Source organism: Chionomys nivalis, chromosome 19, assembly GCF_950005125.1.
Source record: "Chionomys nivalis chromosome 19, mChiNiv1.1, whole genome shotgun sequence".
Lineage (NCBI taxonomy): Eukaryota > Metazoa > Chordata > Mammalia > Rodentia > Cricetidae > Chionomys > Chionomys nivalis.
Genome location: NC_080104.1, coordinates 38,889,555 through 38,917,315, shown reverse-complemented (window position 1 = coordinate 38,917,315; position 27,761 = coordinate 38,889,555). Strand labels below are relative to the sequence as shown.

The 27,761-nt window shown below is 39.5% G+C and overlaps 1 protein-coding gene across 2 annotated transcripts; it reads right to left on the bottom strand.

The window, feature by feature from the left end:
• Positions 1-1,589: 1,589 nt before the first annotated feature.
• Slc5a7 (solute carrier family 5 member 7) lies at positions 1,590-26,611 on the bottom strand. Of its 2 annotated transcripts, none has more exons than XM_057751270.1 (9): positions 26,512-26,611; positions 25,056-25,289; positions 21,864-21,977; positions 21,001-21,156; positions 15,857-16,005; positions 12,970-13,113; positions 9,297-9,450; positions 6,707-6,924; positions 1,590-5,173 (listed from the first exon to the last, which is right to left on the bottom strand). In XM_057751270.1, the coding sequence occupies exons 2-9, from the start codon at positions 25,231-25,233 to the stop codon at positions 4,544-4,546; spliced, it is 1,743 nt and encodes a 580-aa protein (XP_057607253.1). In that variant the 5' UTR covers positions 25,234-25,289; positions 26,512-26,611; the 3' UTR covers positions 1,590-4,543. The 2 variants fall into 2 exon arrangements, with proteins under 2 accessions (XP_057607253.1, XP_057607254.1); XM_057751271.1 differs by lacking the exon at positions 26,512-26,611 and adding an exon at positions 26,234-26,358.
• Between the last annotated feature and the right edge of the window lie 1,150 nt (positions 26,612-27,761).

The window sequence follows — 27,761 nt, the reverse complement described above, 5'->3', positions numbered from 1 at the left end:
GCTGTGAAGCAAATATGATCTGTAAGCCAATGCACACTAAAACCTCTAACCTCTTCGTCCATTATGTAGATTCCACAATGACAATGATGATAAAGTAGTTAGTTGGAGAGCAGAGTCTTTGGTTCTATATCTTCCTGTTCTAAGGATTGTCTACCATATGAATTTGTGCATAATTTATAGTTTATTAATAAGAGGTACATACCATCATTCCCAGTAAGACTGAAACCCACACAAGTGTGTGATAAAGAAATACAGCTGTCAATGTATGTGTCTTCTTCTGTGGTCCTAGCCTTAATAGCTGCCAAGTTATGCTATATCCAACGAAATAGGATATAGCCAAACTAAAGAGAGTCTTCTAGAACATAAAGATGCTCAAATCAAAAGTACTGCATAGCTGAAATATACCTCTAGAGTTTCAATAATCCTAACCATCTCCCTGTGACAATAAGCATGAGTGATAAGTCTTGTTTCCTATGGGTTAATTCAGCTGCATCCTGTGCTCTTGGAGCCTGTTTGTAGTTACTCCTTTGGCTGTACCCACTACTACAAATTTCTTTCATTAAATCCAAATTGTCCTTGGTTTATGTGTTTCATTGCTTCCAGATAAGAAATGGCTAAATCAATCCTAAAGTTGCCTAGAGGGGCCTAGAGTGGTCACTCTGTAGCCTAGGCAGTTCTTGTTTTTCAGATTTCCTGCCTTAGTCTCCTGAAAAAGTGGGAATTTAGGCCATGCAACCAGTTTGACTCTCCTTTTATGCTTCCTGTATTTTAATTTCTAATAATTCCCATTGCAGTACGTTTGAGATAAAGCAGAATTGTATGCCAATTATGATATATGGAAGAATATCTTCCATTGGTGCATGAACATGCCCTGTTCTCCTGTTGGATGTACTTTTCCTTCTTCCATAAACTTTTATGCCCTTGTACATGTACACATATCTTGTACTTGTCTACAGGCATAATACTTCTGTTTAAGGCCTAAGAGGTCAAAGTTCTGAGGCTAGATATAATTTAGATTTGAAGATGACCTGAAAGGGTTAAACAAGAAACAGGAGACTGTTCTCAGACACACTGAGAACTAGTTTGACATTATGTGTTGGCTCAGTGTCCTGTATCAGGAAACAGACAGATTGTTTATTTTTTTTTGAAGATAAGTGTTTTTATATTAATGGAATGTACAGTTTGTTGATGTATTTAACTCAAAGGAAGGGCTTAGGTATAATGTTTAATCTATGAATGTGTACATCTTATTATGAGATAAAATGCATAAGTTGCCCCAAAACTTTTTAAGTTTCAGTTTTTCTACTTGACATTTAAGTATCTTTCTATACATTGTTTATTTCACTTCCATTGCGTAATTGTCTTTAAGTACCATTTATATGTAAAGAGAGACTCCCCCCAAAACATTAAATCTAGACATGCTATCCTGGATTGCAATGGCATAATTTAATACATTATCATTATGTTTAAACACATACATATATACTTGTAAATCTACTTATTTTGAGTATAACTTTGTATAATATTTTGATACATAAAAATATAGGTTTTGGAACCATTATATGCATTTGTCTATGCAGTAGCAAACATACAGTATGACAAACTTATAATAAATTATATATGATACAAGAGTAAATTTTGTAGAATGATAAGAAGGAAAATGAATTATGTGTAAAATATAATGCTAATTCATTATTTACAAATAAAAATTTCTATACACAGTATATTAAATTCACTCATTTCAAGCTTACATTCATATGATATTCACATAAAATTCATTACTTATTTGTTGCAATGAAATTGGATTTGGCACTGAGCATTTGAACAGCTTGTTGACATATCACTCCAGCTACAAAGCTCTGAACATGTGGAGGAATGCAATTTACCTAAGATATGTGTTACAATCATTAGTAAAGTATGGGAGTGAAACTCCTCTTTTGTTCTGATATTATTCAAGGGTCTTCCCTCCCAAGTGACAGGGAAACACCTGTGTTATTTTGATTTCACTGAAGATGGACATGAAAATGAGGTACACTACACGAGTCTGGAATAACATACAGGTGTCTCAATGCCAAAACAGAGCAGACCTTCGCACCTTGAAGCTTCTTCCCTCGCTTGGAAATCGGAGAGAATTCATGCCAGAATACATGACTAATGTCTTAGAATTCTTCACTCATTCTTTTGATATTTTAATACCTTAAATATCATCTTGTTTATCTTCAGCAAATTTTATGGGTATGCAAGTTTTGATAACTGTTTTGACAGTGTATATTACAGCTTCAAAAACCAAAACAAAAATCCACCGTTTATTAGTTTACGCTCTTTCGGTTTAATATTTTGGATGAGGCAAATGTTTCTCTCCTAATTACCATTAATATTATTTTCTTCTAATTAAATAAGGTTATTTGGACAATCGTTGAGTAAGAATACTACAGAATGTAATGTCTGTGAAAAGAGCATGCTTTGCTGTGGGCTCTGCAGTATGAGTGAGGCTTCATGATGTGCACAATGGAAGCACATAGTACGCCCATGTGAAGGGAAGACACATGATGCTGAGATGCTCAAAATTCACTCCAGTCCATGTTGGGAGACCCGGTGGGTCTGAAATACCATGTTCCTCAAAACGCACCCCTGTGGTTAATACTTATTCATGTCAAGTTTTCTCTTTCTTTGTCTGTGCTTTCCTTGACTCTTTTCTTACCCCATCTTTGAGAATCTCAGACTCCATACTTGCAAGCACTCCACTGTTAATAAATTGATTCTGAGAAAACCTGGTAGATGAAGGAATCATCCGTTCCTTAAGTACATACATGATTCACTAAAGAGGCTCAAGTTTTGAAACAACAATGAGACATAGGACATTACAATATGTAAAATCATTTCACTTTACATTCTGAAAAGCACACTGGGGTTTTAAGCCACGTTTTTCAGCAAAGGATGTCCACCTGTTGATGCTTTGAAACAGTTCCAATTGCAAACTGTAGAAAAGAATTCTAGGGCTCAGAGCACAAGGTTTGTACTTGATGTCGAATATTACAGACAGGAGCAAAATTACATTTAATCACTGACCTCTTGAAAGTCATGTGCAAACCAGATATTAAAAATGATGGCTTTTTTCTCTTCAGGACTTGTTTTACCTTTTTATTTTCTATTACATTTTGGAATTCAGTATATACACTTGTGGGCCCAGAACTGACCCTTAATTTTAATATATTCTATTAATGAATTTCTACAAATGAATGTGGTTTGTTTTTCAGTCCCTTGGTGAGTTGTTTGGGAACTGCTGGTAATAAACACACAGTGAACACATGCTGTTGCAGCAATCACCACAGGTGATTAGACAATGTAACAGGGGTTAGACAATGGCCTTTCTTAATATATGGCTCAACTTTGCCTCCAATACTGACTTAGAAAATAAGCCAAGGCATTATATTTGTAAGGGGTAACACCACTTCGTATACCAGAGCTAGAAATATGCTTTTTTCCCTCTCCCCCCATTCTTAATCGTCTTCTAAACTTATTGCTGTAATGCTGTCCAATAACTGTTCATGCTTTGCTTCGGATACTTTCTTTGGGCGTATGGCAATTGTTGACATCCTCAAAGAATTCAGTGCTTTCTTTCCATCCCAATGTGGGCCCTATTTTCCATCACTTACACATGAAAATGTCACTATTACATAAATTTTTGTTTGTGTTGTTTGTGCTTAGAATAATGTATGGTATCACTGAAGAAAAAAAAAAACCAACAGATTGTGGGGCTGATGCGCCCTTATCTAACATGTGCAAGACCGTGTGATAGATCTCCAGCACCACCAAATAAATAGATAAATAATAAATAAATAAATAAATAAAATCTGAAGAAAGAAAGAGAAAAGAGAGCGGAGAGGTAGGGAGGAGTGGGGGAAAGAAGGAAAAGAAAAAAATGGAGGAAGAGCAGAGAGAGGGAGAGAGGGAAGGAGGGATAGAGAGGGAGAGCATGTCCATGCAGAACAGGAAAGGCTAAGAAAATGCACATTGAAAACTGAGCAAATGCCACATTCAGATGATGGAAAAGCAGGCTAATCTATACGTGGGGAGAGGTGAACTGGTAAACTCACTGAATAATTTACAGTAGTGACTGAGAATAAACACAGTATACGTGTTGTAGTAATTAACCTAATGTCCAGTGCATTAGCCAGCAGAGATGATCAGAACCATTCAGACTGCTTTCCAAGGGCTCGCTAATATATATTTCCTCTTTCCACAATAGAGATACGTAATATCTGGCCATTTCTTTGGCTGGGACTTTTTTCATTTTTATATGCCCTAACAAAGTTACTCAAACGTAAAAGTGCCACGATGAGAAATAAAGCCATTGTTTTCACACTTGATTCCCTCTCTCTGTGCAATTGCTATTTTTTCTGAATTCGTCCATTATAACTTTTTATTTCTGCAAAGCTTCCACCCCCAAATGTTTATATTTTAATGTTTGTTAGATGTGTTCCAAACCTTCTTTCCAAGACCATCCTACAGCAACGCTCTGTTCTGTATAGTTTAGGTGGGGTCATTGTACGTTATCTTCAGTCCCAGATCCCTCTGGGCTGGAATCAACATCAAGAAGAGCCTCTTTGTTGGTGAAAGTTGAGCTGAGAGTTAGACTCTGTCGAGGCTTCACAGGTGCGAGTTCATTTAATTTGATGTTTTCATTTCTGACTAGAATAGTCTTGTCCATGTTCTCTTCACTGTGCCTCGAAACGACGGCATCAAATACATCTAGTTTCGGAGGCAAGGTTCCACTTTCAAATAGATATTTGGCTAGATAAGAAACACAAATGTTGGTCAAGAATGAGGTAACCATGGAGAGAGTCTTAAAGGGGAATCTCTGGTTGTATATACCACTCTTGTCCATGTAATAACCAGGGTAGAAGATTAGGGGCTGCAAGTATAGATATGGCTCTCCTCCAGTAATTCTCAGGAAAAGTCCAAAGATGTAACCTGCAACAGCCCCGTAAGTGTTGGTCCCTTTGATGAAGAGTACACAGAGCAGCTGTGGGAAGATGATGATGTAGACTAGGTCAGAACTCAGGTACCAGAGCCCATACACAGTCTTTGTCAGCAAGGCCATGGCTGTGGCAGATGCTCCAAACACAAACACTGTGATCCTCATGACCCACACGATTTCTTTGTCTGATGCCTGGGAGGAATCAATGCAGAGTCAACTTTACAAACAATGTGCTGGCTCTTTAAGAGATGAACAGGATAAATGTCTATGGTTTAACATTGATCTTATACAGTAGTCCCCCATGTCCAAAGTTGGTGTAACTTATGGCAATTGGGTACAAGGGTTTCTTGTACCATATGAATGAAGTGACATCATGGAACCTTTCTCTGAATGTACGGGGGATAAGCTGAAAGGAGCTAGGGTTGGATGTCACACATAAAATAAGGCAAAGTAAGATCTCACCCACACTAGGCACTGACAGTACGGACACCCTTAAGGCTGGTCTCTGTAAGAGCTCTACCATTTTTAAAGATAACTACTTTTTTGGTGCCTTAAATCAGGTGTTTTAAGGGGGATTTCCTTGAAAAAAATCAATGGGCCATTTTTAAAAAATTGCCTTTGTAGGTACACGTATGTGTGTGCAAATGAACATGCTACTGTGCATGTGAGGAGGTCAGAGAACAATTTATAAGAGTCAGTTCTGACAATGTGGGTTCCATGGATGGAACTTGGGTCGCCAAACTTGCTGGCAAGTTCATTTTCCCTACTGAGCCATCGCATTGGTTCCAGTGAACTTATTTTGCTGACTATGGCCTAGGAAACGGGTGAGAATCCAAATTTTACATGATAGAGGAAAAGCTCTTAAGAGGGAGGGGTTTATTGTCCTCCAAGGACCACAGCAGCAAACTGGCCTAGATCCATTTGGCTCTGTAAGGAAAATCAAATTGAAAGGCGACTGTATGTTAAGGGTATCCTTTGGAAGTCAAAGACCACAGCAGTTGTTAGAAAAGTAGTATGAAGTAGCTCCCCTTGATTTATGGCTACCAGAACTTTCTAACATCCTAGCATATTTAACCAGATTAAATGCTTCTTAAAACACTTGAAGATGCATTTGCTTTTGACAAAAAGACAAGAAATTTAAGCTAGTAATATGATATTTCTTCAGAAATAGTTACACTAATATGTTCCCTTTCATGTGAAAATGAGCAATAATATGCATTGCTGTGATTCACTACATTTAAATATGTGTGTTTAGCCAATATAAGGGCTGGATTGCAATACAGACTCAATATGTATACTCAGATTGATTATCCTTTATCCAAAATGCTTGAGAGCAGAAGTATTTCGTACCAAGAGGCGTTTATTTTTGTATTTTGGAATATATCATGTTCCATAATAAGATACATAGAAATGAAACTCGAGTTTAAAACAGAAGCTAATTTACATTTCATATGTACCCTGTAGGTATGGCAGGAAGGCGATTTGTAACACTGTGTCTAGTAATTTTGTGAATGAAACAAGGTTTCCTAGTATGGGGCCTCCCACTCGTGACATATTGCTGGTTTTCAAAAAGTTTTGGATTTGGAAACTTTCCAAACTTACCATAAGCATTTCAGCCTGCCATACTGCATACAAAATCACACATAATATCCAATAACAGTGAATGCAGTGGTAATGATGAAAAAGGTAATGACAGATGCTGACTGGTGAGAAGGCTGGACTTACATTTTGTCTGAAGGACAGCTGATAGATATTCCGAGCAAACATGGAACTTGCTGACAGGATGGAAGAGTCAGCTGAGGACATAACAGCAGCTGAAACAGCACCAAGCCCAAAGAAGGAAATGTACGCAGGGCAGAGGTACTGTAGTACGATCGGGAGAATCATGTCTCCTTCCTCCTTGGCCTTGGGATCTGGAAATCCATAGGCAGTCTGGTTCCAGTCTGTGGAGCAGAAACAACGGTCACCACTGAGAGTCCCTGTGTGGTCTGCTGAGGAGGGAAGTCCCTATGCTGGTCCTGTAACATGGCTGACCTGCCTGGCTCCTGTGAGTGCTGATAGCATTGAGGCTGAGTCACACCTGCTGGGCCCTTTGTGCACAGTAGTGCATAAGCAGAATCTCAGACAACCAACTTTCCCTAAACCACACATTTCCTTCAGACCATTTGGAGTTGAGTGGAAGCCTAAAGTTCATTCTGTAAGGCCCAGAGACCTGTGCACACAAAGAGATCACAGCCGATTTTTTTTTTTTTTTTTTTATCACTCGCCCTTTTCCTGGAGATTGTGTAACAGCTTTGGAGCTGCCTTTTTGTCAATTTTCTCCTCAGCAATTCCATCTTACATAGGGTTTTCTTTAGGAGAAATAGGGGGCACATCATGCTAAGGACAGCCTCTTTTCATTCATGGAGTTTGGAATTTTTGGAGGTCTTTGAATTTGGTCTAATAGATGACTTGAAACATAAGTTTATCTTTGAATATATAGCTTCCACTTTGTTATTTATTTGTGTGTATGAGTGTGTGTGCATGTGTGTGTGTGTGTATACATGTGTGCCCAAGCATCTGTAGCATTCAAGTGCTACAGCATATGAATATGGAAGTCAAAAGACAATTTGTGGAAGTTAATTTGCTCTTTCCACCATGGGTTCCAAAGATGGAACTTGGGTTATCAAGTTCAGTGGCAAGTAATTTTACCCTCGGGCCATCTCACTGTCCTTGTCTTATCTGTTTGGTTACAGCCTGTGTTGAAGGAGACAAGGGGCCTGGCTATATACATCAGTTAGCTTCTTTGGTATTTGGTGGTCTCCTTGATGTAATGTCAGGACCAAGAAGGAGTGGTTTCCTTGGAGGCTGCCACTCCCCCACTTTCCATTACAGTCACCACTAAAGCCATGCTTATATGCTGAGAGCTAAAGCTGCAACTGAGAAGTTAAGTCACTAGAGATCATAACCAATAATATGCACTCAATCCTAGAAAACAGTAAGCCATATGCTGGTTTTTGTTGCCCGGCTTACACGTGCATGCAAACACACACTCAGGAGGTGGTGGATTGATCTGTTCTTGTGTAACAAACCATATTTTCTTTTTACAGAAGCAGACACCTTTGCCAAATGCTTTTATTATTCAGCTATTGTTTTATATTGTGTATGAACATGGAAGGGGAAGATTATGCTGCAAATCGTGATTTAAAACTCCTGTTTTAAAAACTAAAATATAAATAAACCAAAGTAACTCAATAAATGGCATTACTTTTATAAGAGACAACAGGGTGGGTGATAAACCCTTTCTAATCTGTTTTAATTACCTGTATTTAGAGAATGCTTTTCAATATGGGTTAATAGTATGTATTTTCATTCCACATGCTAAAAGCTGCCTCCCAATTACACTTAAAACAGCTGTAACTTAGTTCTGAAGTTCATAAAATGCTCCACTAACCACAGATCTCAGTTTCTGTCATTATTTTATGATCTTATGTTTATATCTCCCCGGCTCTTTGAAACCCCAGTCCTTAAGGTGGTGTTATTGCTATTAGGCAGGGAGGTGAGTAGGATGCAAAAGTAGAGCCCTCCTAAGCATGGTCAGTGCCCTTACAGGAGTTCTTGCTTCCTCTGTCTACCATGGAAGAAACATAAGAGACAGGAATGATCAAGTTCAAGAAAATTAAAGGCAAGACTTCAGAAATGTTGCGTAGAGGCCAACAGGGAAATAAACATTTTATATTGCTCTTTTTTGTTGTCATAGTATTTAGTCCATATTAACCAATATATTTACTGCTTAGTTTCTGCAGGGAAAATAAATATCCCTCTTGGTTAGCAAACTATTGAAAACAAAAAAGGTAAAATCTCAAGTTCACAGTGGTCCATGGAGACCGGGAGGATTGTCTCCTAAGCCAGTGGGTTGCACTTTCTGCTTTTCTCTGGCTCACCAGGGAGGCTTTGGAAAGTCTTCAGTGTTCATTTCTGCCATTTTTAGTTAAACTCACCATGGAGTAGCCAAAATGGACTGGTATTTTTATGTCCCACTGCTTACCTCAGGTTATACTGTGAGCATCACAGTTGATCTCCTGTTTGACAGAACACAGCTGCTAACATAACAAAGTTGTTTTTTTCCAAATGTTTCATCATTGACTAAGCAACAAAAGCCAGGTAGAGATCATGGAACTAGAATTCCCTTTGCTGAATGCTATAACAAAGGCATGGTAGGATCATGCAGAAAAAATTAATTTCAGTGTAGGGGTAAGCGGGCTATAAGGAAGAGAAAATAGCCTTTAGGGATTTGGGACATGACCTTGCAAATGTGACAAAGGTGCAAGCTTACCTGTGGAGGCTCCAATGGCTCCTATGCATATGGACGGGAGAGCCATCACCAGACACCCAAAAGCTGCCAGGAAGGACAGCACCTGGGCGTAGGTGGCTGAGGATGAAGAGAGAACCCTCTGGAAGTAGGCTTGCCATGGGATTCCACCCAGCATCTGCAGGAGAGCCCAGGGATTCAGAGTAAACCAAAGGAGGAGGCGAATGAAAGGGTTCTTTTCTAGGAGCTTTGTAACACTGCATCAATCAGGTGCATTTAGAATGCTTTTAGTAGAGTTGTGAAGTATGGAACACACTCCACAGACCACAAATCCCAGCTGTGGCAACTGTGTTTGCCGAGTCGTGAGGTTTTGGCCGCTTCCACATTTGCCAGTTTAAATTCTGATCTTCTGGGTAAAGGAATCGTATCACTGTTGTGGTCTGGGTGAATTCACTGTACCATGAAAATGGAGTCAGCATGAATCTAGTTAGTGTCCGTTTTAATAAAACAAACAAAAGAGCAATAAAAAACTTAGGGGAGGTTGATTGCCTTTTGTACCAAGTAAGGATGCAGCAAGAATGTGCTATCTGTGAAAGACCAGCCCCCACCAAACACAGTCTGCCAGTGCCTCAATCCTGGGCTTCATAGTCAGACATGAAAAACAAGTTCTGTTGGTTCTAAGATATCTAAGTCGTGCTAGCTTCTTAAAATACCCAGAGGATATCAGTCCTACCTGTAACTGTAGATTTTCCTATTATATATTTATGTATTTATTTATTTATATACTTACTTTTGATTTTTTGAGACAAGGTTTCTCTGTGTAGCCCTGACTGTCCTGGAACTCACTCTGTAGACCAGGCTGACCTTGAACTCACAGAGATCCCCCTGCCTCTGCCTCCCAAGTGCTGGAATTAAAGGTATGTGCCACTGCTTCCCAGCTAATAGTGATTTATTTAAAAAAGAAAAAAAATAATAGATTCCTTGCATTATTTCCTTTTGTGACTACACTAGACAGTCTTTCCTATTCCTTAATTTATCTGTTCTTTGCTTCCTTAAAATTATCCAGAAGTCTTCAGTTTATATTGGGACAGAAACTTCAACCATCATAAAAAACCATAGGGGAGGGTTGAAGTGGGGGAGGGGAGCAGAGAAAAATTTAGAGCTCAATAAAAATCAATAAAAATTTTTTCATTGAAGACACAGAATAAAAAAGATTGATGACATTGAGCTGCAGTATAATTGTTTACAAGGCATCTGCATGGAAACAAAACTAAGAAACAATTACTTGGGCTTGAGAGAAAAGGAGATAAGTAGATGCCTATGTATCCATCAATAAAGTCTGCAGAGATGACATCTAAGTTGGGCATATAGGAAGAGGAGAGTTCCATGAAGAGATATGAATATGAAACAAGTAAAAACACCATGAAACCCAGGCACCATGGGACCACTGCATACATCACCATAATACCCAGACACTGTGGGAAAACTGCATATAAGATATTAGTAGATTTCAGGGTATAGAGTAATGGTCAGAGAGAAACTTGGGACATTATTGACTTTCCCCTGAAGTAGTGATACTTGTCTTGATGTCAGACAGGTAAAAAGTTTGTATTCAGTATGTAGTATCTGAATGAGGGAATAGATGAAGGAGCTTCCTATGACACCTTGTGCCTTCCCTTCAGAGATTTAACTCTAGCATGGCTGTCTTATTTCTCTTTACTTTGTCTCATTAAGCACAGTTCCTGATATACTAAATTCAAAGTAATTTTCTTTCCTGTAAATTCATACATATTCAGAAGTCAAAGCAAATAGTTAAAAATAAATTCCAAAATGTATAATTTAATTTTTAAAATCTATATTATTTTTAAATTTGTTTTTATGTATACAGTGTGTGGTCTGTATGTTTTGCCTGCACACCAGAAGAGGGCATCAAATCTCATTATGGATGGTCGTGAGTTGTCATGTAGTTGTTGGAAACTGATCTCAGGACCTCTGGAAGAGCAGTCAATGCTCTTAATCTCTGAGTCATCTCTCCAACCCATATCTATAATCTTCCAAAAACATTTTTCTTTCTTTCTAAACCTATACATTAGTATGTCATTAGTATTCCATGTCCATGTTATATGAATTTATTTACTTTTAGGAACATTGGAACCATCCTGAACATCCATAGTTTATAAGTAAAGTAAAATCTACCTATGCTTTCTAAAAGACAAGTCTATATGCTGAAAACCTGACCCCAGTTTGATGGTATTTGCAACTAAATTGAGTTTTGGGAGGCATAATCAGATGATAAGAGTGAAGCTATTTCAAAAGGGATTGGTGACCTTTGAATTATATACTTATTCTTTACAACATGGGAAGGCACAGTGAGAAGTTAGCAGCCGAGAACCTGAGAAGAATCCTGGACAGAACCTACCTATGTTGGCTGTCTGACTTCAGACTCTATTACTAGAGTATTGAAAAGTAAATTTCTGTAAGTGGTACTTTGTTGTGGTAGCCCTTATTGCTGAAGAAAGAGAGCAACTTGGAAAATAAGTGTAGAAGAATAACAATAGGGAGCCAAGGTAAGAAGGCTTTAGGTCTAATGTAGAGCTAATAGGCGTGGTGGGGCTGACAAAGGCTTCCAGGGCCATTAGCAGAACTTAGGAATCATGTTAGCATAGAGAGGTATGGAAAACAACCAGAGGTCATAGACCATTTGTATTCCAATCCGAAGTTTACTTCTCTGGTTTCTCCTTCCACTCAACATATATTCGTTTTCTACTTGTCAAACAATTGTGATCATGAGTCTGACTAAAGAACTGTATATAATGTTTTATTTTATAGATGAGCCTCATGAGGACGTCAATGTGGTATGGGGGAAAGGACCATGAGATTGTGATGCTCTGCTTTGATTCCTAGCTCAGGCACATTTTGATAGACAACAAGTTGCCCGCTTCTGCTTTTCATCATCTCCATGTAGCTATAAACACATTAGCAGGCAGATGTCATTTTATGTCTCACTCTTTATATTCAGATTCACAAAGTATTCCAGGAAAAAGAAAGCCAAGGGATTTCTTCTCAAGCCTTAGTAGAGAAGATTCTATTGGAAACATACTTTTCCCCATGTTTTCCTGCCTTTTACCGGGGAATCCTTTACCAGAAAAGACACACCCAACTTGAGTGTTGAAGAGTTGTTCATTTTCAGTAAAGTGCCACACACATAATAAACTCATAAACTATTATCAGTCCTCTACAAAGGGAAAAAAATAATTGATTTCCTCTACAAGAAATTATCAGTTTCTCACCTTGAAATTCAATGCAATGTATTATTTTCATAAATAATCTCTTTAGTTAGCAGATTCATAAAGTCTGGTAGAATTTACATGATTCTTCCCTCTTCCTCGGCCTGCACTCTGCCATTGTTTTTCCTATGCCCTTCTCTTACAGGGCTGTCATACCAGGGTTCTTTGTGTTTCAAGCTCCTTCTGTCTCTTGAGGATTCCTCCTCTGGAATCACTTCCTAGTGATGCTTCCCAACTTACCTCATGCACTGAGAGCCAAGGCATGTGGCTCCAGCCTTCCAAGACAGGAATCAATTCAGATCTGGCCATGCATCGGCAGGGGAAGCTTAGAATAGACATGTGAAATCTTGAACATGTCTCTCATTTTATCAACAATTAGATCACATTTCTCAGATCACAGTGTCTCTTACCAACAACAGAAAATTGTCAAGCCAGGTGTAAACTTCAATCGGTTCGATGCTTCCCAGCCAGGGACTCTGGTATTTGGCATGCACAGCGGTGAATCCGATGTCGGTGACTGCAGGATGTGACAGGGCAAAGGGGACACTGATCCACTGGAACAAAGAGTGACATTGGAGCATTGGCTATGAGCTCAACTGTCCTGGACATGCACAAGTTCTGTTCCTAGTTCATCTTTCTCAGAACTGGCACAGCTTGAGAAAGGCCTGAAATTATGTTTTCTATAGGATGCCATGGAACACAAATTTAGAAAGAAAATGAAAAAACACATTGACCACACATGTGTTTGACTGTATAGAATCGTATAAACCATTAGAAGCAAATTAGCTTATTTGTGAAAGAAAACATTCCATCTCACAGAACAAAAATAACCAACAAACATATTTCTGCAAGCTTTGTTGCTGAGCAGTAGCGTGTGGTAGGGCCTGTGGGTTATGAGCATTTTAGGCTTATACTGATTTCACTCCACATAGCCTGCCGTAAGCTGAATAGTGTCTATGTGCTTCTTGTCTCATATCTCCTGATTTCTTCAGCTCTGCCCTTCTCTGTCAGTGTACGGGCACATCCTTGAATCATCTCTTTCCTGGTCATATTAATGAATGAATATCTTTGACCATTCTGCAGAAAACAAAAGTATGTAGTAGTGTGAGTGTGTGTTTGTGTGTGTTCAGATTTGCTGGGCAGCAAGGCTTGCTGGTAGAGGAGCGACTTCTGAAAATAAGAGGCAAAGACTCAAGAAGAAAACCTTGAGCTTCAAACTAAACGAATTTCAGTTTGTTTTGTAGGTAATTGGAAACTAGAGGACATTCTCTGAAGGTTGACAAATATTTCCATTTAATATCATGAACACTAATGGTGAGTTTCAAAACACAGAAGCAAATGGGAGTGCCACAGGTAGTCTCTTATACCTCCTGACAAAGGACTGAAAGCTAGCAGTGACATTGGAAATTGAAAGGTGTTAGTAAGACTGGGAGGCAGAGTCAACAGCTCCTGGGTTAGAACATGAAACAGGAGCCAGAAGCTAAAACTAAGTGAACCAAGTGTTCAGTTTCAGATCTCCAAGGATGGTTACAAAACCCACAGAATTACATAGTCTGAGAAGGAATGGTTAAGGTATGGATTGATTATGTATGTATGTATGTATGTATGGGAATTAAAGTTGGGAAAATAAACTATATTTAGACAGCCAATTCTATAGTACTTTAAGAAACCCATAATTATGTAGTATTCCTTAGTGAATAATGCATACACATGATCTAATTTAACTTAGGAATAAAAGACTAGTTAACATCCATAACTTATCCACTTAGTTATGCTTTATGGCCCCCAAATTTCCAATATATATCCCAACATAGGTTTGCCCTTCTCTTCCTATGCCAACACAATTGATTCATGAGTCTGTATGTCTTAATACATACAGAGCAGTGACGCAGGATATACATCATTGGTAGATAGATTCATTCCCCTGGGGTTGGGCTTCTTGGGATAACAAATGCATCAATTATGAGAGCTTCCCTCACCACCCTGACCTCACCTCTGACACTCCCCGAGAAGTGCCTTTGTGGTCTCAGCATCCTTTATGGATGGCCACGATGATGCTGAGTAAGAAGCAGAATTAGTTTGGGCAATTTAAAAATAATAAAAAAAAACAACAACCAAGAATTCGTGAGAAAATTAAATATTCTCAATTTAATTTTAAAATGTGTGAATGCCATCTTACAACACAAACGATGTCTAAAAGAAGAAGGGGAAATGTAGTTTTTGTGGCTATATAGGGATTAATATTTATAGTGTAAGTCAGATGGCAGTCAATGAATTCCTCCGGGACATTTTTACTGATGATGCAAAGTCACATTAAAAAGTTATGGGAGTCATTTTTCATCTCCAAACATGGAAGGTAAAAGCTAAAATAGTCAGTGGAGATTTTACTATAAGAAAAACAATTAAGAGAAAAAAAGAAAATCAAGGATCTTTGGATCCTGATTGGGAAAATGAGTACACATGCTTTCTCTGCGGCTCTGCACAAGGACAGTGGGCATGATGCTTGCATGTAATGAGACTGTGCACATGGACCCACGTCAGCCCTTGATACGGAACAGATACACATTTCTAGTTGCATGCCTTTTCTATGAATTAGGCGTTGTATACTGTCATAAATGGAATTGTTGCTTTGCATTTTAAGACTTGAAGATACCAAGCTTAAAAAGCAGACAAGGATAAACTTAATAAGCCCAGAAGTACGTTCACTGCTGTCCTAATACTAGTCATTCTTCACAGTGATAGGATTCCTTACTTAATAAGACATGCGTGTGATCTAATTTACAGAGGAATACAAAAATAGTAAATCTTGCTGATACTGTATGTAAGTAAACCCCTCATTTTCAGATGCCTGCACAGCATCTATGTCCTGTCAGTCTCCCTGTGGTAAATAACAGAAGACGATAAGAAGTATTTTTCTCATATTACCAATGAATTAATTTTGCTCATGAGATGAAAGTGTTGCCACTGAATACGAAAGAGGCTCACAAGGACGCCTGATCCAAACTAACAGGGGTGGAGAGCAGAACCCAGGGATTTGTAGGTGTTAGGGCATACCTTTCTGTCAAATGCTAACAAAAATAACCAGGGGTTTGATCTAACAAGTTCATAAAAAAAATAGTATTTCAGATAGCATTAAATCTACTGTGTATTTTTCATGATAGAAAAATCATATATCCACTGATTTTTTTTCTGAGTCATGTCAAATATTATATTTTAGAAGGAAATGAGGCAGACAAGCAGAAAGGGAAGGAGGGAGGAAGAAAGAAGGAGATAAAATATGAGGGCGGGGTCACTTACCAGGCCTATAAAAATGCAGAACAGTTGAACAACATCAGTATATGCCACAGAGTAGAGCCCGCCCACTAGGGTGTAAAGGATGGCAATGAGGGCAGAGACAATGACCGACGCATTCACATCCACATCAATGATCACGCTGATGGTGGCCCCTAGAAGAAAATGACCAGGCAGCTCAGTGGTCAGGGAACACAGGTGACTCTGCTTCTAAACTGAAGTCACAGTAGGTTTGTCCTTCACTTTAGGGGCTTGTAAGGTGTACAGGATGACAGCAGGGGAAAGAACTGCTGTGTTAATTTTAGTCTTAATAAAGTATGCATCTCCCTACATATAGCAGGATATACTTGAAGCTGGTGTTTCGCTAGACAGTCTATGCAAGACCTATCTGAAACCCATTGCAACAGAACAACTAGAAATATGGATAAACATAACTCCATTCTCAGAACTTGTAATGCTTTGACTATATAAAATTCTGACAATTAAGCATGTATAGCAGCCTTCCTTACATCCACAAGAAGTCTTTCTGAGAGGCATGAGCACTCATTTCCATAAGTTGCGATGAATATTCATTTCCATTTTGCTGTCTGCTAGCCCAGAATAATGCACAAACCTTACAAGATACCAAAGAACTGAGTCAAACTTACAGGGGAAAATAATAAAATTGGTAAATGTAATTATCAATTTCTTTTTTTTTTTCAAAGTCTCCATAGATCTCGTTAAATCGTAAGCATGTGGCTTCTACCCATAACATACTGAAGAATCTTGGCTTTGAGAAATCATAGTTTTGAGACTGGAGAGATGGATCAGTGGTTAAAAGCACGTATTGTTCTTGCAAAGGACCCTAATTCAGTTCATAGCACCCAAATGGTGGCTCACAACCATCCATTTCTCCAGGTCCAGGAGACCTGACAATCTCTTCTGACCTCATCAGCATCAGGCACACAGTGCACATATATCCATGTAGGCAAAATATTCAAACACACAAAATAAATCTAAAAGAGAAAAGAGAAAATGATTGTTTAAGTAGCTTTCATCTTCAGTATTTGTTTTTGTTTTCTTGCCTTACAGCATTGCTTTTGTTGCCTGTCTTCCCACTGAGAATTTTGTGAATGGGCAGTTTGGAACACTGCTCCCTCTTCCTACTCCTCAATAGGCATGCTCATAGTGTATACCACCTACCAGGGAGAAACATCTATTATTTAAAGGGCAACTCAGGCTGTTCTAAAACAAAACTACAAAATACTTTTTTAGCTTTGACTACATTAATAGAACAATTTCCTCGAATAAAAAGAGCAATATAATAAAGAGCTATGGTCCAAACATTCAAGAGGTCAGTTATTTATCAGGGTTTTAAATAAATGATAGAATTAATGTATGGACAGGGTACTTTTTCTTTTTCAAAAGTTTTTTTTTTCATGTTGGAATTTTAGTTACAAATCTCTGTCATTCTTTTGGTGGTGTTTTCTGCTTTCATAAAATTTACAGTTTAATTATAGGCAAAGTTCACAGCAATAGTCTTTGGAAATACTATTCTGGTTGAAACTCCGTGACTTTGGAGAGGTCACCTGTCTTTCTATCACAATATACTTGGATTGAATTTTTTTCTGAAAATACTTTCTATTATGATTATGTTGATTGTAGTGAGGAAAAGCTGCATCTCCCGACCTGCTGGTGTAAAGTTATAAAACAAGTCATTGAATTTAGCTACTATAAATATAAGCACACATTTAATTCATGCAGCCTAAGGTGTCATCAACAGTTTGATTTATTCCAGACTGAAAATAATAATCAGACGTAGCCTGGCAACAACAGGCTGGGATTAACTGGTATTGACTGATATTGGCTGATATCACAGTTCAGTATGATTCAACAACTTCATGTCAAGTGTGAGGACACAGTAAGCAAGGGAAAAGATGTAGTAGAAGCCACAGGTCCCAGAGAACTTTGGGGATGTTAGTGTTACCCATTCACTGACTACTGGTCTGCACCATGAGACAGCACGTTTTATTTAATACAGTGGACAAAACATGAGAAGGATAAATGCTCGAGTCATATCTGGAAGACGTTATTCCAGAAAGAAAAGTGAGAAAGAAACAGAAAAAGAAGAGATGGTGTGGATGAAATCTATGAATACAACTATCCTCCAGGGGCTCTGTGAAGCTGCTCCCACCTGGAACATACATGGAGAATAATCTCCTCTGTAGTTGTATTACCTTAAATAAATGTTGTAATTACAGAGAAAAGATTCTCCTATGTTTTTATTCCCAATGCTCATTCATACTAGGTGAAAATGAACACAAATAGAGTTTAAACTTGATCTTAAGTGTCCCCAGATTATTTCTTACAAGCACTACTTTTGAAATATATCCAGCAATTATAATCAAAGAATAAAGACAATAACTTTATAATAGACACGAGCTTCTAAAGCACAACTTTCTACCAAGGGCAACAGTGTGTGTGTAGATATTTGTTGCTTGTAGTGTATGTGTGCATGTGTTACTTTGCATGTGTGTTTATACCGAGGGACTGTTCACACTTTTCCATATGCATGAAAGAAATATGCGGACATAGGCAAATATTAGCAGAAGTAATCCTATTGCAGTACAGAGTTTATCCACCGTATTTTGTATTTGTAAAATGCTTTAGAGACTTCAGCTCATTAGTTCTATTCACCTTTCAGAACCATTATTTGGGAAGTTTATTTAGTCAGAGTTAGCATTTTGTATTTTGTTTTTAGCCCACTCCTTTCTGCCATACCTCGGCAGGTAGTCTGTTCTTAAACTCGAAATTTCTAGTGTCAAAACATGTGACAAGCAAACTCCCCCTGTTTCTCCACTAATGAGAGTCAGGTTGGGGAGACTGTTCTTTTTGAACATTGTGTCATTAGGTTCTAAGTTGAAGACTGCTGTTTAGCACAGGGGCGTGGCATTTTCCACGGAGTGATTGATGTCTTTTATGAACTTGCAAATTGTCTTCCTTTCCTCATTTCTTTCCTTCCATAGTTAGCAACCAAAACCATGACCTTAGATTATATAGGAATTTGTGAGGCTAAGGAGACAAAGTTGGTTTGAACTGATCTCAGATGGTACAGAGGCTACCTAAGATAATACTGGAACTAGGAGACAAGCTGGTCTGGCATATATAAAATGGGAGGACACTCCTTTTGTTCTAACCACCTAGCACCTGACTGTAGACTTAAGCCTTGCTCTTTCATTTGGAGAAGAGGTAGGGAATGCTGTGTGGGAGGGGGCCTGGATGTGGCCTCCTGACCCATTGAAGAGGGCTGTGGGAGGCCAGCTCTGCAGCTGTTCCCCAGCTCCACATGCAGTGGGCTGGGACAGGCCTGCCTTTGATCTAAAGAAAGCGGACTGAGACTGGAGACCTTCCACAGTCCCACTGAAGACACTGGAGATGAGTCCAAAGACACCCTGGCAACCGGATTTATAAAGTGCCAGAAGCAAGGTGGAAGAGTCACAGTTCTGGAGGAGACATGACACAGGGGCATGAGGAGAAGAGAAAAGCAAAGGCTCTGTCATGACTACAGATTCTGTGGATGTTTTGGCTTTTAGAAGAAAAGAGGAGGATGGAGCCTGAATTTACAAGGAGTTGGCTTCTAGAGAAGGACAGACCTGCAAGCAGGGAGACCCCTGCACCGACTCCAGTGAAGAAAGTCTGGCTGAGGCAAGCAAGAGGGAGAGGTGCAGAGGTGAGGAGAATGATCAACAGTCAGGAGGACTGGACAGTGAAGAGCGGTCCTAGAGCTGATGAGACTAATAGAATGAAGGTGGCAGAATGCAAATGATGCGGCACATAGCTTCTCCAGGGTCTGCATCTCCATGTGCCTCAGCAGCCTTCCTGGGGCTATTCACATTTCAGCAACTGGTCACGGTTGTTTTCACTTCGAAATCTATACCTTCAAGAGGAGATGTGTGTGAAGAGAAGTTGGGGATTGGACACTTTCCATGACTTAACCAAAAGCCACCTAAATTTGTGAGAGAATCCTTGCTGTGTACTATCATCCTCAGTTTTACCATTAACTAGCCATAGCATTATGCTTTCACTAAAACTTATATTGGCATGTCAAGTTAGATGGTTTTGCTGAAAGCCTGCCTGTTCTGCCCACAGGCTGTAAGATCCCATTTCTCTGCAAATGTTATTTTCGGTTGGAACTCACACGTTGTTTTATATTAGCTTTTAATAGGGAAAACTTACATAACAATATTACTGCTTTGAAAAATCTTTATAAAGTTTAGGTTTGCCTGTGTTTATCAATCTTAGCATAGCAATCATCAGAAGAGAAAATGGGAAGAGATAATTTCACAGAAGTGAAAACAGTTACTGGGGATGAATAAAGGCAAAAATAATTTGTTTAAATTTATTTCCCTTAATTGTCCTCCTGGACAATTTTTTAAAAAAGTTTTCATCCAAATTGTATCATTTAGTTGTGCTTAATTAACATTATTAAGTTGTGCTCAATTCAAGGAAGTCAGGACCGCTAGGGTTGGTTCACCCACTGAAACAGTGTGCCTGATCTAATGGGAGCTCACCAAATCCAGCTAGACTGGGACTGAACGAGCATGGGATCAAACTGGACCCTCTGAATGTGGCTGACAATTGGGGCAGACTGAGAAGCCAATGATAATGGCACTGGGATTTGTCTCTACTGCATGTACTGGTTTTTTGGGATCCTAGTCTATTTGGATGCATACCTTCCTAAGCCTAAATGTTTGGGGGAGGGCCTTGAACTTCCCACAGGGCAGGGTACCTTGCCCTCTCTCAGGACTGGAAAGGGAGGGGGAGGGTGTGGGGGGAGTAGGAGGGAAGTGGGAGGAGGGGAGAAAGTGGAAATTTTGATTGGTATTATTTATAAAGTAATAAAAGTTGTGCTCAATTGTGTTTTAAATCATAAATATCTTACAAGAGCAACTCATGAACTTTGTAACTCATGGTCACACTGTAATGTGATTCAGGTTCAAAATAAGTGAAGCTGAGTTCAGGTTTCACTTCTATAGCCATACTCTGCTAAGCATAGAGATTTTATAGGAATAAATATGGATCTCGACACGGTTTTAAAGATTTTTTTAAAGAGTCCAAACCCTAAGTTCAGGAGTTGGAGACTCAGTAGAACCATCTTCTTTAGTCCTTACCTAATGCAGAGAAAATTGCTGCAGCCCAGAACATCTCTCCCATCAGTGCAGGAATGAACAGCAGCCCACCCATGCGCTTTCCGTAGATCTGCTGAAATGGGTCTAGCATGGTCACATATCCCTTGGAACGCATAGGTTTTGCAAAGAACAGACCACCTAAAACAAATCAAACAAGTGCTTGTGAGAACCAAGTCGTGATAGATACCTTTTTACTATGTATCTTTCTCCCCCTAGGAAAATGAATTTTTAAGATATCTATATGTACTAAGAATCCCAATTTACATGTCCTATGAATATTCTATTAAGAAATATTTAGCAACCTAATGTAAATTCTGTAGTGCATCTCACAGTGCTGTGTCCGGTGGGTAAACAGGGCATGTGAATTGGAAGACATGGACCAGGTCGGTGTGCATGAGAAGACTTTGATGCATTTCTGTCACACAATCCAATATTTTGACACTTTGAGTAAGCAAAACTCCAATAAAAGCATTTTTTGTGTGTAGCAAAATGAGGAACTCTAATATAATATTGAAACGTTTAATAGTTTCACTTACCCAAAGGAACAAAGGGACAATGGAGCTGATATTAGGTTTTAATGATATAGCCATACTACTTTTTGAAGGAAATAAATCACAGTTGTTTAAGAAATTCACTGTTCTAGTGGCCACAGGTTCAAAGAGGCTTTTTACACAGTGCATAACCAGGAGATTAATAATCTAAGCAGTGGTGTTCTGCTACATAACAATTTCTGGTAATTGCTACTTAGAAATTTTCCCCACAATAGTTGCTCATGTCATTTGACTTATTATTTATACTTCATTCTGAGAACTGCGTGAGTCACTGGGATCTCAATACCCACTTACCTAAGATCAGACTCAGAGAATACCCTATGGGTGCCTGAGCCCATGCAAGACCACAGCCTGGGCCATAAACTGCTTCAGCTGTCCCATTGATGTAACCTCCTCCAACCCAGGTGGCTGAAATAGAACCAACAGTTGGGTTACACACTCTCTTCACCTGCTGTGCCCTGGGCCTAACCACTCAACACAGTGGCCACGGGTTTCAGGTGACCGTATAAGCTCTGCAATGCAGTATTCCGGCAGGTAGGTTTTTTTTCAGATATGTAAAAGTTCTGTAGCACAATTACTAGATGAGAGGAGTTAAATAACCAAAGAAAGCTGGCTTGGGCTAAGGAAACTCGAGCCAATTTTCCTCATAACAAATTTGATTATTTTTTTCAAAATAATATTTTCCTAATTCTTTGAGAATTTAATATGATGAATTTTTATCATATTCAGCCCCTAATATTTCCCAGTCCCATACTTTATTCTTACTGGAAAAATCAAAATCAACAGAACTTTAAGATTTTATAGTTTATGTACTTCTAAGAGTATAACAGAAAGATTCAAAGTGATCCCTGTGCACAAAGTATATGGAATGATGAAGGTCTCAGGCTCTTAATACTCTTATCAGACAGGAGACTGACCATCCCATAAAGAATGCAATGTAAAAGACTGTATCTCTATGTATAGAAATCCTATCTATACCACTAAGATGTGATTAACTGTTTTCTTGCCAGAATTTATCCCCCTTTAAATCCAACAATCCAACAGGCAAAAAAGAGTGTGTTGGGACTAAGGCTGTGTGTGTGTGTGTGTGTGTGCGTGTGTGTGTGTGAAACAGGAATTAAAGAAAAAAGAGACCTTGAATTTCAAAGAGAACATGGAGGGGGCCATGGGAATGTTTGGAGTGAGGAAAGTGGAGGGAAAAATGATGTAACTGTACGATTTCATCACAATCTCAAAAATAAAAGAAAAAATCAACATCAGAAGACTTTCCTGAGTAAGAAATTTTAGGCACATTTAACGAGAAACTTAGGTGCTGAATCCTGAAGTGGGCAGGAAATGTGTAGCGGCCACTCCCGTCTCTACACAAGCTTTTACACCCGGTGTGCAGACACTAAACACCACCGTTCATTGATTTTCTCATTCTAAATCCTGTTGAAATTTTAGTTTTTCTTCTCTACCCAGCACACTGAGTACTTAACTTAAGAAACCTATGCTTACATGCTTCAAAACCTGCGACTTCATCTTTGAGCCAAGATGGCTGAAACCAATAACATGCCAGCAATACCTGGCGCAGAATGAAAATGGCTCCCTGGTCTTACAGCACAAAGCTTCTTAGCAATTGCTTTCGACTGCATGGCTTTGCAGTCCCTCGTCCAAAAATCAAATCTGTGCCTGGCTGGTTGCCTTTATTATGATACAGAACTGAAAACTTTGTCATTTACTATGATTAAAAGCAGCCTTTCCATTTGTTATTGATTTAGTCTTTTCTGGGCCACAATTTGTTCCCCACATTTACATATATTTCTGTCAAATAATGAGCAAGAACACAAATTCTTTTAAAGTATATGTTTTAAAAGAATCTACATTCCACTCTCTATTTCTTATGAAATTCATGGAAGCAGTCTGAATCTAGTGAGGCTTAAATAGTATGGTTCAGATTTTAAATGAATGGCCATATTGACAAGGGTCTTCTGAGCTTGGAGAAAAAACTGTTACCACATCAGCTAGACTATGATAATACTTTATAAGAAGCAGACTCATCTGACTATTTTATATACTTTATTGGTGTGTCATGTTTTTAAAAATCTGCATGTGATGAAAGAATGTATTTGACAACAATGCATGGCTATATGAAATAGATTATTAAAGAGTAGCAGAATATTATAATAATCAGCAAAGAATAAAATGCTTGGACATTCAGCAGCTCATTTTTTCTTTGTGACTTTTGGGAAACAATATGTTTTTTTTAAAGAGACGTAGTATATCAGTGAGAGCTGCACACAGCACAGCATGGAGGATCCTGAGTGTGGTCAACCAGACTTGGCCCTGATCTTTGCTAACTAATCAAGTCTGCAGAGTCCCTTGATTCTGCAACCTTTTCACAGTGCCTGCTGGAAAGAGCACATGAATCCATCTAAACTATATAAGTGAACATCTGAATTCACAACGGAAATACTTGGCAAATAAGAATCTACAGTCCATACAGGATACTGTAGATTTCAGACAACCAAAATGAAGGCTTTCAGAACATGGAGACCATCTTCACAGCACAGATAGGTTCCTAGCTGACACATAGTATGAATTGTCTTTCAATGGCACTTCTGTACAGAAATGGGTATTTCATTTGGATACAATTTTTAGTAAGATATTTTTCTAATGAGGTGTCAAGAGTTCCAGCTAGAGTAGATTATATTGAAGGTGTTAAATATTCACTAAACAAGGCCCAGATATAAGTGTTGCCAATCATTTACAAGTTTATATTGTTTTCACAATTATGTTCGGTGACCACGACAAATATGAAAAACCGAAGAAATGATTCTGAGATCAAAGGAAGAAAGATCAAGGGCCTCTCCTAACACAAAGAAAATTGCAAAGGAAGAGAAATGCAGATGCTGTCCAGGGGATTCCTTTGAGGACACACCCTGATTTTTTCCTTTTTATATCAAGGATCCTGGAAACCTTTCTTTTTCACATTGTAAATAGTTTCCTTTCAGGAAAATGGTTATTAAATGAGAAGGTAGGCTTCTAACAGACAATAGTTAGACTAGAATTGTAGTGTCTACAAAATGACTTGTTAGAGCTAAACGATCACAACTAGTTAATATTCATTTATCATTTAAGAGAAGTCAATCACAACCCCATGCTTGTATTAAGGGGTTCATGGAGACACCATGGTATTAAATCACAGATTCACAACTTGAAAGACTAGGGCTTTGCTTTCCTGCACCCCTTTGTTTTCACCACTGCTGCCCACCAGCCAAGCAAGAAAGACTGTGTTTGCTTCACTAATATTTAACCCAGTGATTTATTGTAAATTCATCTTTTTCAAGTACTATTGAGATTAAACCTTTTTCTTTCAAATTAAATATGAAATTACTTTAAACTGTCCAAGTAGTGGGCTAAAAGAACTCCAAAGGACAAGCAGCAATGTCTGTCTTCTCACTCAGAGCACAAGCAAGCATGAGAAGGAAGCATGGGAACACCTACCTGTCATGGTAAAGCCACCGACCAATAAACCAATATCTCGACCCCCGACTATGATGGCTTCGCTCCGCTCTTCTGCATTGCCGCTGCTTTTGGTTTTCCATGCAGCCCATATTCCAACCAGAAATATAATGAGGTAGAACAGGATGATAGCTACCAGTCCTTCTACATGAAAAGCCATTTTTTATTCAAGGTAAGGAGCAGATTCTTCCACAGTGGGCTACTTCATCAAGCCTTCTGCAGAAAATACAGCAATGCATTATTAAGCAGCCAAGCACTGCGCCTACCCAGGCTGCCAAGAATAAGCAGCTGGCTCCAGCCATCTCTTAAAAAAAAAAAAGCTTGCATTGAAATTCCCATGAAACTAGTCTTAGCCAACAAGTGTCCAGTAGACTGATGTGCTTCTACTTATCAAGTTAATGTTTGGAATTTTGAAGAAGCAGGAAAAAAACGGTGAACACAAATACAATTATTATATTTTTATTTTCATAAATTCTTTCAAGTTAAAATCAAGTCTCATTTGTATTTTATCTCAGGTCTTCGGTCAACAGATTGCTTGCAATGATTATGCCTGTATTTGTCCTTTGAAACGAAATCGATATTTTATAACTGTTTATTAATTTAAGTGTGTCCTAAAGAAATACTCCAAGAACTTGTGTGTGTGTGTGTGTGTGTGTGTGTGTATGTGTGTGCGCATTATTCATCCTCTACTTATCTTTTTACAGGACTTCAGGAAACAGGTCCAAAAGTGACCCGACATGCTGGTGTGTGTGTTGGGGGAGGACTAGAAAAATCCATTTAAAATGCATCGCTTGTGTTTTAATTTACTGTAATAACTAAGTATGCTTTCGTTGTTTAAATGATGACCCTCGACCATCTCAATCTTCCTTTGTCCTTAGTTTATAGCATGCCCCCACCTGTCCTCCCGCCGCCCCTTCCTGGTCTCCATGAGAAAAGGATTTTAAATAAAGTAATGAATAAATCACAGTCACGAAAACGAAGAGCGAAACAGAGAGGATTGCTGTCAAGTTCTGAATTAAAGCTTCATCTTACGGAATTCTTGTTCTTTCATTCCCGCGCACTACCTCGGTTATTTCCTACGCCCGGTTCACAAGCTTAAGTTTCTGATGGGAGTCTGCACTTTACAAGTGGATGGTGAGGCGCTGGGTGCAAGCACTCACCTCCGGGAAGCCAGCGAGCTCCGGAGCGCCTGGGACTCGGTGGGCTCCGCCTTTGTGATCGCTAAGTCACCAAACTCTCCCTCCACCCGAGCTTCCTGGTGCTCAGCTCCCCGGGACACCGCGCCCTCCCAGTGTCTCCAGAACCAAGTATCTGCAGCCGCTGGCACCCGGAGAGCCACAAGTGCCTTTCAGCTGAGCGGAGGCTGCCTCTCCCCCAGAGTTCGTTCCTCCTCTCAGTCCCCGAGGGCGCGGCCGCAGCTAGCTCTCTGGGCTCTTACCTGGGCGTCACCCTAGAGCTGTTCTGGGGTCCGGGCGTCCCCTGTTCTCCCGGGCAGCGAGGGAGGGAGGAGCGGGATGAGTGGGAGGGGGATAGGTGGGGTGCTCGACGAGGGCTGCGAGGGTCAAGGTGATCGATCCGGGTATTGGGAAAAGTCTCTTTATAAGGGAGGCGGGAGGGGGCGATCGTCAGAGCTCTGGAGACGGACGTCAGAGCAAAGTGGTGCTGGGCGGGAGCTGCGCACTGTGCCCTTAGCGTGGCGCCGGGTGCAAGGGAGAAGCCTGGCTCACAGCCAGCACTTGCCCAACTCCCTGTTCCCATCCCAAGTCAAGTCACGGGCTCCCGTAGAATGGAGGGCTCCAGACCCTAAAGTCATTCCCAAGTCTAACTACCCACTCTTCTTATCTCCCGGAGGTGCCAAAGATAGGGATGGACTCAGAGGATTTTACCTGGAGATAGAGGAGGCTTCCCAGACTGGCCTTAGGGTGTCTCCACGAAAGCTCTGTTTTGGGCAGTGTACCCCTGTCACTGGTGGGCCTCAGTGGGGTGATTTCAAGCCCTTGTTGATGGGCTTCATGTAGAAGACATTTTCAGAAGGTTTAGACCAGTCAGCTCTTTCCCTTTTGGTTTATAGTCATACCCCCTTCACTTAAAAATGGGGTTACAATAGAAGTCTCTTATAATTGCAAAGTTGTTTAAAAAACAAAGTTGCTGTGTAGACACTGGAAACATTGTTCCTTGCCAAGCAAGCCAGTTGCTTGTTTACTTAAATATTCTGTTCTAGCTTTACAAAAAAAAAAAAAAAATGAATTCAGCCTCTCACTTCAAATGCATTTATAGCTTTACTACATACCTATACGCCTGGTATTTTGTCTATACATCTGGTATTTTGTGACTGATTGCTTATATGTCTCTTGTACCTCTCTGTAGATGGCTTTATCCTGTAATGTCTGTACATACTGTAGACAGAGATATCTGGACATAGTTTTAAATGTATGTGTGTTGCAGGAGGGGAGTTACAGAGAGGCTATGAGACAAAGAACAAAAGATTGAAAGCCACCAAGTCTCAGCCCTGGGGCCACGTTCTCACTTCTCTGTACATTCCAGCAAGCCAGTCTATTAAACTCTGAACGAGTGCACATGAGAACTAATGGGGTGAACTCAATACTTAGCTGCTACCCACCTCTCTAGGCCAAGTTGCAGATCAGTCCCCACACTAGAGAGGACTTAGAGAGGGTCTTTCAAAAGTAC

Excerpts from the sequence above, each read along its gene's own strand:
- Slc5a7 (XM_057751270.1), bottom strand. The coding sequence starts at position 25,233 with ATGGCTTTTCATGTAGAAGGACTGGTAGCTATCATCCTGTTCTACCTC. Across the intron at positions 21,157-21,863 it reads TTCTCTGAGTCTGATCTTAG|GTGGTCTGTTCTTTGCAAAA; the intron begins GTAAGTGGGTAT and ends GATTTGTTTTAG. Across the intron at positions 13,114-15,856 it reads TCTGCATTTTTATAGGCCTG|TGGATCAGTGTCCCCTTTGC; the intron begins GTAAGTGACCCC and ends TCTTTGTTCCAG.